We start from the raw sequence: 11639 nt of genomic DNA, 5'->3' as shown, positions 1-11639 counted from the left end.
CTTACAAGTAAAAGAAGCCCACCTTTCCAAGTCAGTGACTACTGCCTAATTGCTTGAAGGATTTTTCCAGACAAGTGGTCTGGAAACCTTTTACTTACTTCCATCTCTGAACTTTTAAAATCTTTTTTCTCTTAAATATCTTGGAGAATATGAGACAAAGCAACACAGCTTGTAGTTTTGAGAGCATTTCCCCATACAGGACATTGTCTTACTTGATCCTCACAATAACCTTATAAGTAAGGTGGGTACTTTAATTCCCGTTTTAAAAATGTATCAAGGAATGCTCATACAGCCACAATGAAGCAGGACTCCAAAGGTCAAGTGCAGCACCCTTAATGTCACAACACCGGGACTCCACGTGAACAAACTGGGAAGCAAAGCGGAACTATCACTGAGAACTGCACCTCAGAAAATCTTTTGGTTCCTTTTCCTACATTTCACAGATATTTATCTGAGTCAATTAAATTTATACCACGGTCACAATACACAAACGTTCTGATCAAAAACTCATGTTCGCATATCTACAGAGTAGATAACCATATAAAGCGTTTCCTTTATTTTCTTTTGTGAAATAGCCTGAAAACAGCTCCCCCTTGCTGTCCTTCGAAGCATATCTTCACCAAAGTTAAAACGCAGAGCTCACGCACAATGTAAGTATTCCTGCGTAGCTTGGGCCCCCACAGCTGGGTTCCAGCTGTCCAGAGTAACTAATTAATGGGTAATGTCTCTCTTTCTTTAGCCTCTTTCTTGCGGTGAGATCGCCTCTCTCTCACCCCCGAACGCAGGAGCCCAGCGGTTTTCGCTCCGGTGCCATGGACGGCGCTGCCTGGGTGGCCGATCCCCGGCAGCTGCTTCCTGTCTACTCGAAGAGATGTCCCCACGATTCAGCAGTAAGCAGACGAAGTCCCCACGGACTACTGTGGCCCAATTTCCGTCCATCCCCCCGTGGGAATCAAGCTTTTCCCGGAGGAAACACCAGGAATCTAGTTTAGAGAAAACTCTCTAAGTCTCCCTGGTATCCCCACCCCCGACCCCGGGGAAAACTGGAAAACCGGGAGACGTTCCTTTTCCCGGCTGTAGATACACGCACAGAGGCCATGAGGACTGCAGTGGGACAAGTGAGTGCGTCCTTCCGGTCAGCCAACGTAAGCAGGGTAACAAAGAGCAAGCTTTAAAGAAAGGGCAAGCATGAAGTTACTGGGGAGAGAGATGCAATCCCTGTAGCCAAGTAGCCCTGGGAATAAAATTAGCCAGACTGGCTGTCCCGGGATAGGCAGGCACGCTGAGGAGAGAGAAACCCCAGCTTCAGGAGATGGGGGCGCGCGCCAATTTCAGGTGCAAGAGAGCTCCGCGGGGCGGTGGACTCGGGATTTTTAGGTACCGTGTTGACTGTGTCTGTTAAAGTCAAATGCGGGGTGAAGGTGGTTATTGAGGGAAGTTTGAGCAAATGGTGGTAAGCCCAGAAAAGGCATGACGCGTCCAGTTCAAGTTTTTTGGAAGAAGGGCGGGAAAGCGCCACGATTCCGCCTATTATGCGGAGAAATAGGCGAGTCTCCCAGCTCCACCCCTGCAGCAGTGATGCAAAGAGGACAAATCCCAGACGGAAGGAGGGGAAAATAAACAACCTTCTGGGGAGGGGGTAAGGAGATCTGGAGAGCAGGCACTGAGTAGTTTCCAACCACTGGGGCGAGAAGGAGCGCCTTCTGGGGAAACAAACCCCGCCTAAATCATTGAGTTCCCAGCGCAATGTTTTCAGAGGAACGGAGCGCACCTCCCCAGCTTCGCCTGAGTTGAGGAGGGGAGACCAGGGAAAGGGGACGACGACGGGACCGAGAGCAGCTCAGCTGGCGGGTGGGACGCTGTGCCTGGAGACTCCCGCAGGAGGGAGAGTGGACCCCCGCGAGCAGCGAGTGCGGGGAAAGAGAGAAAGCATCCGGTAAGGAGCTCAAGCCAGCGGAGGCGGTAAGGGAGCGAACTCCGCGGAGGCGGAGAAGGCGCTGCATGGACAGCATGCGTTTCGCGGGAGGCCGCGATGCGGGGTCCGCAGGCAACTCCAGCCTGTGGTGGCGTCTGGCCACCGGCGGGGCCAATGCGAGCCGGGAAACGGAGGCGCTCGGGGAAGGTGGAGATCCGCACAGGGATGTGCGCAACGAGGAGCTGGCCAAACTGGAGATAGCCGTGCTGGCCGTGACTTTCGTGGTGGCCGTGCTGGGTAACAGTAGTGTCTTGCTGGCGCTGCACCGCACGCCTCGCAAGACGTCCCGTATGCACCTCTTCATCCGTCACCTCAGCCTGGCCGACCTGGCCGTCGCTTTCTTCCAGGTGCTGCCGCAGCTATGCTGGGACATCACCTACCGTTTCCGAGGACCCGACGGGCTGTGCCGCGTGGTGAAGCACCTGCAGGTCTTCGTCATGTTTGTGTCGGCTTACATGCTGGTGGTCATGACCGCCGACCGCTACATCGCAGTGTGCCACCCGCTGAAGACGCTGCAGCAGCCGGCGCGCCGCTCGCGCCTCATGATCGCTGCCGCCTGGGTGCTGAGCTTTGTGCTGAGCACCCCGCAGTATTTCGTCTTCTCCATGGTCGAGGTGAACAACGTCACCAAGGCCTACGACTGCTGGGCCACCTTCATCCAGCCCTGGGGTTCCCGCGCCTACGTAACCTGGATGACCGGCAGCATTTTCGTAGCACCTGTGGTCATCCTGGGCACCTGCTATGGCTTCATCTGCTACCACATCTGGCGCAACGTCCGCGGAAAAACGGCGTCACGCCAGGGCAAGGGCGCCGAGGGCGCTGGTGGCGCTTTCCACAACGGGCTTCTGCTGGAGCCCTGTGTCAGCAGCGTGAAGACCATTTCCCGTGCCAAGATCCGCACGGTGAAGATGACTTTCGTGATCGTGACGGCTTACATCGTTTGCTGGGCGCCCTTCTTCATCATCCAGATGTGGTCTGTCTGGGATGAGAAATTCGCCTGGGTCGGTAGGTGTTGGGACAATGGAGAAAGGTGTAGGGATTGGGCCTTGGTGGTGGTGGTGGTGGTGGAGGTGGTGGAGGTGGTGGAGGTGGTGGAGGTGGATGGTGGTGGTGGTGGTGGTGGTGGTGGTGGGTGTCTTTTCATAATACCCTCTAGGGCCGTAGGTCCTAAACTTCTGTGTATAGGAATCACACCTTGGGTGAAATTATCAAAAAGGTAAATTCCTGGGGTCCCCACCCCAGATATTTTGATTCAGTAGCTCTGGAATAGGGTCCAGGAATCTCCATATGTAGTGTGCAGTGATCCTAAGACCACAAATCCAGAAACTGTGCCCTAGACTCAGCCACACAGCTACAAAACAGAATGACTTTTTGCCAATCATTAAAGGCTGTGTTAATACCCTGCTTTCAAGTCTATTGGATTCAGGAAAATATTTTTACTATTGTAACGACTTTTTGCTAGTTTGTGAAAAGTATCACAATTAATATAAGATTTTTATAGAAATGCCCCGAGGGCAAGGGTAAAACGGACATATTTTCCTGAAGATTCATAAGTCAATTCCAATTTGTCATTTAGCTAGTGTTCCATTACTTATCATAATCTTTTAATTCTTTTCTAACAATACTTGAACACTCCCCCCGTATTTCAAAGCAGCATTATTGATAAACTAAATTTGTTAGACTAGTTAATCAGTCTTTCAGCAATAACTTGACTAGACAGCTATACACCTCCTCATGCAACCCTTGTAGTAGTTTACCGAGAATGTACACCTACTAGCTTGTTTGATTTTAATTCCTTCACAAACTAGAAAAACTAACTTCACAAGAATTTACCCCCCAAAAGAATGATTTAATATTGTATCTTGAAAACAATATTTCCTTTTGTTAAGAAAAAAAACTTTTCAAATCAAATATATTACAGAAATATTACCAACAACAACCTTAGTTAGGAAATAGGTGTCTGGGAAGAACTGTTTTCTTTTGTTATTTGAGATTGGGGTAGGGTGTATATGTGATATACTTTGGGAGTTATATGTGCAAATAAAACACTTGAGAGTGAATTTAATTCAAACAAATGAAAATTCTTGCATGACTATAATATTACCAATGAAAAATACAACAGAAGTGCTATATTTTTAGTTTACCTACCATTTCCTATCTTGCTTGATCTTAGCAGCCGCTTAATTATTGCCAATCAAATAAAAAATTCAGTCTAATTATTACCTTATCAGGATTTACACATGATTACTAAAAACTTCTTCACTCACGTGTAGGTATGGTGATGATTTCCATTTCTTTTGAATACAGTCTTAGCCATGGATCATGATCACCTTTAATAGTATAGCATCTTAGCACAAAGTATGTTTAAATAAATACCCTGCCATTTATTTTGGCATAACAAGAGTGAGAAGGCCCAGGCTTATATCTAATAATCAAGGGAATGTCAGTGCTTGCTGATTATTCTTAACTTCAGAAAAGGTATACTGTCAGTGCAATAGTTCTATTGTGAAGGGTTATCATACGTATGTAGTTTACCAGTGCAAATTAACACAAAATATTTCAAAAGCCTGTTGGAATTTCCTAATTCAGCTGTTCTTAATAACATAATTTAATTGTTCAAGCCACAAAGATGGTTTTCTTACAAAAATCAAAAGAATTTTCTAATTAACCAAAGAAAAACAACTAAATATTGCATCCTTCAGGCATCTATTTTAACTATTCCCTTCAGTATAGCTTTTTGAATTACAAGAATATGTTTAATATTAAAAAATTTAAAACACTAAACATGGTCCATAATGTCATACTTTTGCCTGAGTTATTGGGATGAATACAATGTGATGTATGTGTTTATAGACTCTTGAAATGTCACTGAAATTGCAGCTGTTCTGCAAGTGGTGTCCATTAGCACATACTAGTGTGAGTATAAAGGACACAAAATTTAAAAAAATAATAATAATATTCTTCACCTCTTGAAAGTCCCACTTATTCTACTTAAATATTTTAATAGTCTTTTAAAATATTTGAATTAATGTCAAGACTCCTTGCTTACCAAAATATTTTATAACCAAGCAATTTCCATATACCACCTAGTTCCCTGATTGATAAAAAAAAGACTTCATTTTCTATATTAACCCATAACTTTTTCCCTCCTTTCATTAGTCAATAGAAAAATGAGTTTATCCAGTGCTTAGTTATTTGCATTTGGCTATGTGAATAATCTCCCCTTATGTTTTTCATACAGAGTCGGAAAATCCAGCCATCACCATCACTGCATTACTGGCTTCCTTGAATAGTTGCTGCAACCCCTGGATATACATGTTTTTTAGTGGCCATCTCCTGCAAGACTGTATCCAAAGCTTCCCATGCTGCCAAAACATGAAGAAAACATTCAACAAAGAAGATTCTGACAGTGTGAGCAGACGCCAGACTTCTTACACTAACAACCGAAGCCCGACAGACAGTATGGGTACTTGGAAGGACTCACCTAAATCTTCCAAATCCATCAAATTTATTCCTGTTGCAACCTGAGCCCCTCATTCATGCAGCTTGACCCTTGGAACAGACTTTCAGGACTGTTGGCTGAATCCAGCTTGAAATCATGAGAACAAATGAACTATATATATGACATAAGCATAAATCAATTCATTGGGTAAAAGACTGTGTTTCTAGTTGCATTTTCACATTGCTGTGACCAAAAGCTATGAATTGTTTTATACGGAATGTTAAATAAAAACATACTACACTAAAATTCTCATGCTGAATGCCCAGAAATATGTTTCTAAAAGAAAAATCATAACCATCCTGGCTTTATATTACTTTCTTGTTTTTTTCTTTCCTTCTTTCTTTCTTTCTCTTTCTTTCTTTCTTTCTTTCTTTCTTTCTTTCTTTCTTTCTTTCTTTCTTTCTTTCTTTCTTTCTTTCTTTTTCTCTCTCTCTCTCTCTCTGTCTCTCTCTCTCTCTGTCTGTCTCTCTCTCTCTCTCTGACATAACTAAGGCTTGATTGGTTTAGAAATCATATAATGTAGGGGCCCTATTTCTAAACAAAGTGAGCTCATCAGCAGCCTTAGTGTTCGAAACGAATTAGAAGAGACTTCAGAGAAATTGTTTCTATCCAATAAAACCAATGTATGCATCAGAAAATGCAGACTCAAACAGTGGCCTGGAGATGGGTTGTGCCTTGGGAGGCATGAGTGCTTGAGGCATATTGAGCAGGGGGTACCCTGTTCAGAGGGGAAAGAGGAACGCTCCATTAGAAACTATAAATAACCTAAATTTCAAAACTTTAGAACTGGTAATTCCCTTCGTTAGGTTCCTTGTGTTCTATTGGTTGTGAAAACCAATGATGATGTACTGCAGTGCTGAAGATTAGAAAAAAATGTATCAATTCCCCGATAATACCTTTTTTCCACCACTGCAAGGTCATTTTAAAGTCAGATTTGCATGAATTTTATTAGAAGACTAGAAGTGGATTGCCCAATGTACGATGTAGAGTTTCTCTAGAATGTTGTCAACATGTTTTGAGCAGTGTTAAAAGGTTTCCTGTGCTATGCTAGATATTTATACTATCCTTGCTTGTGTTTACGGAATCTAGATCACGGAATCTAGATAAGAGGGTCTGCGAAAGAGTGACTCAAGATATAGAATGTCCCCTCATGTTCAATTAAAAATAACTTGGTCTTTCCTTCTGATCTCCCACCCCTCTAACAGTTTTACAGTAGAGGAGAGGTAGAGTTTTGGGCAGGATGGTATGGGAGATAGAAAAAAACTGTTTTGCCCCTTGTCTGGTTGCCTTCATTATTAAATGCGTGACTTTATTTAGTTAAAAACACATAAAGCTCCATTTCCTTGGCTGAATAATGCAGTTGATAACACTTACCTCACAGGGTTGCTGTGAGGACTAAATGAAATCAAGTGAGTGAAAAGACCTTCATAAACTGTCAAGTGTTATATGAATGCTAGCAGTTGCTTTTATTATATAGTCTCAGGGCCTTGAGAATTGCACAGCTTTTTTCTGTTTACTTTTCATTAACCAGAATTTGCTGGTTTCATGTCTGGAATATAAAATCCTAACGTTTAAATATAGCTTTCCTGATTCATTGGAAAGCATTGCCAGCGGCCACTTACGCCTGACTTCTGCCTAACTAAAGTTTTCCAATTTAAAGATAGAACTTTTTTTGCTTTGAATGCATGCAGGTAAATCAAAGCCAGCCTAGAGCATCAATTTCTTTCATTTCTAAACAGAGAAAAATTGCAACACCACTTGGCTGTTGTTACTGCATTTTTTGTTACTGGAACTCAGGGGTTCTTTTTCTAGCTATTTTGTCTGGCTCGTTTTCCTTCTTCGAGACCATGCAATGAGTTGAGAAGAAATCAGAAATATTTTGCATCTCTTAAAGGAAGTAATAGTTATTTTAATAGTATTACTTTTTTTTTTTTTTTTTTTTTAACTCTGTAGATAAGAAATTGAGGACTAGATGGCACTGTGAGAACCTGGAATCATTAACTTCACTCCTCTTCATTCTCTTGCCTTTCCAAATTCTCAGTCCTTTTACTCCCTGGATTGATATGCCTAAAAAATGTTTGCTAATGTTTTATACAGATTAAGCCCTTAGGTCTTGGAATTCTGCATTTCAATAATAACTATGTTTCCTAAAGGGTACTGTCCAATATGAGCCATCAATTAAATTAATCAATTCTTCATTGTTGAGGCATAACGGCATCTCAGTAACCCTGCCCTCTGTAACTTTATCAGCCCTTTTGACAACTTCTCTTTGACAGTTCAAACACTAAAGCCTTTTGGTTTGAAACAAAGATGAGCCCCCCTTTTTTTTCTAAATCCAGTTCCAAAATAATAACCTCATAGTTCATGTATAGATCGTTTTAAAATATTGATGTTTACCCCCAGGTAAAACAATTCAGTTTGAATCTTATTTCTAGGAACGTCTCTCAAATAAGGCAGAGCTGTGTTTTCTTCTTTTAAATGCATCAGAAGGCAAGCTATAGAAAAAGGGCTGAGGAGACACCAGAAAATATAGTGCTAGTTCTGCACTAGGCAACTATATGGTCTTATTCTCTATGGTTTAGGCTGAAAAGCTTAACTTTTATAGTTGCTAAATTTTCTTAATGTTATGTACCCAGAAATGACACTATTGTGTCCCAAAACAATATTCCAAATTAGAAGAGTTCTGCCTATCTGTTTCAGAAGAAAGAAAACTGTAGATGTAAGGAGAAAGAGTGTGTTGGGAAAAGAAGACTTCCGTTTCTTGAACAAAGAGAAGATCTGAGATATTATGCCAAATGAAGTCTTGCAGTTAAGAATAAATGTGTTATGTCACCTTATTTTACTTTGCAGAGTTATCTACAGAAAGCCTGTGCAAATGCACAATATAAATGTATCTATGTGGGTTTAGGAATGTGATTGATAGATAATCCACTGCTGGGGAGAAACTGGTAGTATGGTCTTTTGGGCATTTGATAAATATTAATCAATGATAGAAAAGAAACATATTAAGTACATTTTAAAGTACATGAAGTGCTTAACAGGTTAATTTTTGGACATGTATTTTTAAGGTATAAAACTACTCAGCTTTTATATTGAAATTTTATTTGTAACTTGTAACTGAAGAAAATTAATGAAATTCTTTGGTTAATTATATACTTGTTCTACATACAGAATTTCTATCATCATCAAAGTAGGCTTCAACCATGATTGATAGAGGAGTGTGATTTTTAAAGAAGAAAAAAAAAACCAAACAAGTAGCCCTAATAACATTTAGTATGTTAATGTTGAAACTTACCTATGAAACCTATGAAACTTACAGTTCCTAAAACAGACCACTGATGATTAAGTTATTACACAAGTAAAGTAATCCAATTATATTAAACTTTTATGTTTCTCAGATTCTAAAATTTACAATTTTTGTAATGTAATTGGACACCTGGAGCTTTAAGTTGTAGCTTCAGAGTTTTCTCTACCACTAAAACATAATTAGGAACTATCTAGGGAGACATTGAGCCTAGCCCTTCACCCCATGTAAACTGGGCCCTTGTTGATTTTCATCCTGGAGGCAACAGCTCTATTCAGAGTAAGTCCAGGGCTGGGTCAACTGGCATACTAGTCTGGGAGGTACAGAAGCAGCTACCCACCATCTCCCTCCCTGCGTCCCTTTTAGTACACTCAGCGTCAGTGGCAATGCTTGGAATCACGAGAAACACAGAACCATGAATACTAGAGAATGATTCTTGGTTACAATTTGACCTCAGCCAATTTAAGCAAAAATTTAAGGACTATTCATAAGAAGAGTTATGTCCCCAAGACAACCTAAATGGATTGAGTCACCCAGATTGTGTGATTCCATTGCATACACAGGCATGTAAAAAATATTGTTCTAACTCAGTTTTGTTGTACACTAAGTTATCATGAGTGAAAAAAATATGTGTGATCTATATAGTATGTCAGCATAAAAATATATACTCGCATTATGGCTAAAAGTTAAATGTCACTCTTTTATCTTTTTTTATTTTATATAATATAAAATCACATCACGTATTTTAACATGGATTTAAAATCTAATAAAAATGAAATGTTATAGAGTGAACTAAATATTTTTGTGTTCCAGGGTCAAATTAGCAAATACAGGAAAGAAAATCTGAGAATGAATCTGACAGTCACATCAGGATAATAATAATTATTATTAATATAAAATAATTAGTATTTCCACACATGAAGGTAGTTGTCTTTATATCACAGGATTTCTGATTTATATTCTATGATGTTTTAGCTCATTACTGCAACAAATTTATTAAGAATGTTGTGTATTTACTATTCCATTTTTGGAACTGTTTTCCAAATGTTCTATATCCCCTAGTTTATTATGCTATATAGAAGAATTTCAATGTGTTTTCTTGGGAGCATTTGTATGATTCTGGTGTTGATGGATGTTGAAATATTTTGTAATTGTACCTAATATTTGGTCCTTTACAGAAAAAATGGCTTGTAGTACTATATTGACATAACCGGTGAATTAATTCTTTAGTTAATGTGTATTGGCTTGATTCTATAAATAAAAATAAATCTCAAATTTGTTTGAAATAATCCTTTTACAATCAAGTTTAATGATGAAATATATTTCAAATTAATTATGCTGATTTTGGAAAAAGAAACATTTTACAGCTGGTGGCTACTGATAGCCTTATATTTGAGCACAAATATGTTCGTGTTTACACTCTTTGACTATCACAAGAAAAGATAAAACTTCATAACTGCCTTTTCAATAAATTACAATCATGAAAGCAAATTAATTTTGTTAGTCTGTATTAACAAAAGCAAAATAATTGGTTTGCTGAGGTCATGTGTGTCATCCTAGCCTGTAAATATCGTCTATTTGCTTCTAGAAGTTAGTAAGACTGATTTCTGGGCCCTCAGATGAAGACGTTTCCCATTTCAGAGTCTTTAAAATTGGAATTCTTTACCCTGTGGGCTAATAAATTGAAATCATATTAACTTTCAATTTATTTGTTTTCTTTTACAAGTTAAACCCTACTAGCATGGACCAAAAAGCTTATTTTAGGTTTGGCTTAAACTCTAGAAGCAGTGAACGCCCAGAATGGAAGAAAGGGAATTTGAAGTCTCTATTTTAAAGTACTGTTATTTTAAAAATCACCGTTATTTTAAAAGACTTATAAATGCTTAAGAATAAACAGGATTTCTACCAAAACATATTTTTACAAGGTCCTATTAACCAGGTAAAATTGAAATAATAGTTCCATCATATACCCAAAGAACGCATAGAAAGAAATATGCTAGGGGCTGGCCCAGTGGCTCCGGTGTTTGGAGCTCCCTGCGCCTAACGCTGAAGGCTGCCGGTTCGATTCCCACATGGGCCAGTGCCAGATGGCTCAGTTGGTTGGAGCGCTGGGTCTCAACAACTGGTTCAACTCCTCGACTCTCCCAAGCGATGGTGGGCTGCACCCCCTGCAACTAACAATGACAACTGGACCTAGAGCTGAGCTGCACCCTCCACAATTAAGATTGAAAGGACAACAACTTAACTTGGAAAAAGTCCTGGAAGTACACACTGCTCCCCAATAAAGTCCTGTTCCCTTTCCCCAATTAAAAAAAAAAAAATCTTTGAAAAACGAAATATGCTAGTGTAGAATTTATTCATTCATTCATTCATTCATTCCCTATCTTTAACCCTTCATAATCTCTAGGCTTAAGTGTTTCTTCCTTCTTTTCAAATGCACTCTAAATACCTTCACTATGACACGTATCAAAAAGATTATAATGTTGGTTTCTTGGTCTCTCTTCTCCACAACAATCATATCATGTTTACCTTAAAAGTAAGAAATATTTCATTGTTGTATCTTTATATAATGGATGCTGTCTATAGTATGGTTAATTAATAGAATTGATATAGATATTCTAAATAAATATATACATATGGCTAGCAGTTGGAAACACAAGGCAAAGTTTGTGTCTTTCCCTAGATTTAAGAGGATTCTTAAGGGTGATTATGAATTCCTGCTTCTGTTGAACTCTCAATCCACAGCTTATTTGTTAATGTCTCAAAACTAATTTTTCTTCCCTCATTCCCCTGCCACTTTTCTTCGAACAGTTCTATGAGCTCTTAGCTGCCCGGTGTGGTGTTGTTCCTCCTGTAAA

The 11639-nt window shown here is 39.9% G+C and overlaps 1 protein-coding gene across 5 annotated transcripts; it reads left to right on the top strand.

Moving 5' to 3' along the window:
* The first annotated feature begins 446 nt into the window (after nucleotides 1–446).
* On the top strand, nucleotides 447–5768 carry AVPR1A (arginine vasopressin receptor 1A). 5 transcript variants are annotated; one of them, XM_033116098.1, is made up of 3 exons: nucleotides 447–890; nucleotides 1757–2980; nucleotides 5217–5768. In XM_033116098.1, exons 2-3 carry the CDS (start codon nucleotides 2002–2004, stop codon nucleotides 5501–5503), a joined length of 1266 nt encoding a protein of 421 aa, XP_032971989.1. In that variant the 5' UTR covers nucleotides 447–890; nucleotides 1757–2001; the 3' UTR covers nucleotides 5504–5768. The 5 variants fall into 5 exon arrangements, with proteins under 5 accessions (XP_032971989.1, XP_032971990.1, XP_032971988.1 ...); XM_033116099.1 differs by lacking the exon at nucleotides 447–890 and adding an exon at nucleotides 919–1118; XM_033116097.1 differs by lacking the exon at nucleotides 447–890 and adding an exon at nucleotides 919–1145.
* The last annotated feature ends 5871 nt before the right edge of the window (nucleotides 5769–11639 follow it).

This window comes from Rhinolophus ferrumequinum, chromosome 10 (genome assembly GCF_004115265.2).
Source record: "Rhinolophus ferrumequinum isolate MPI-CBG mRhiFer1 chromosome 10, mRhiFer1_v1.p, whole genome shotgun sequence".
In the NCBI taxonomy this organism is placed as follows: Eukaryota; Metazoa; Chordata; class Mammalia; order Chiroptera; family Rhinolophidae; genus Rhinolophus; species Rhinolophus ferrumequinum.
Note: the sequence above shows the minus strand (reverse complement) of the source record. Positions and strands in the feature narration are given on the sequence as shown.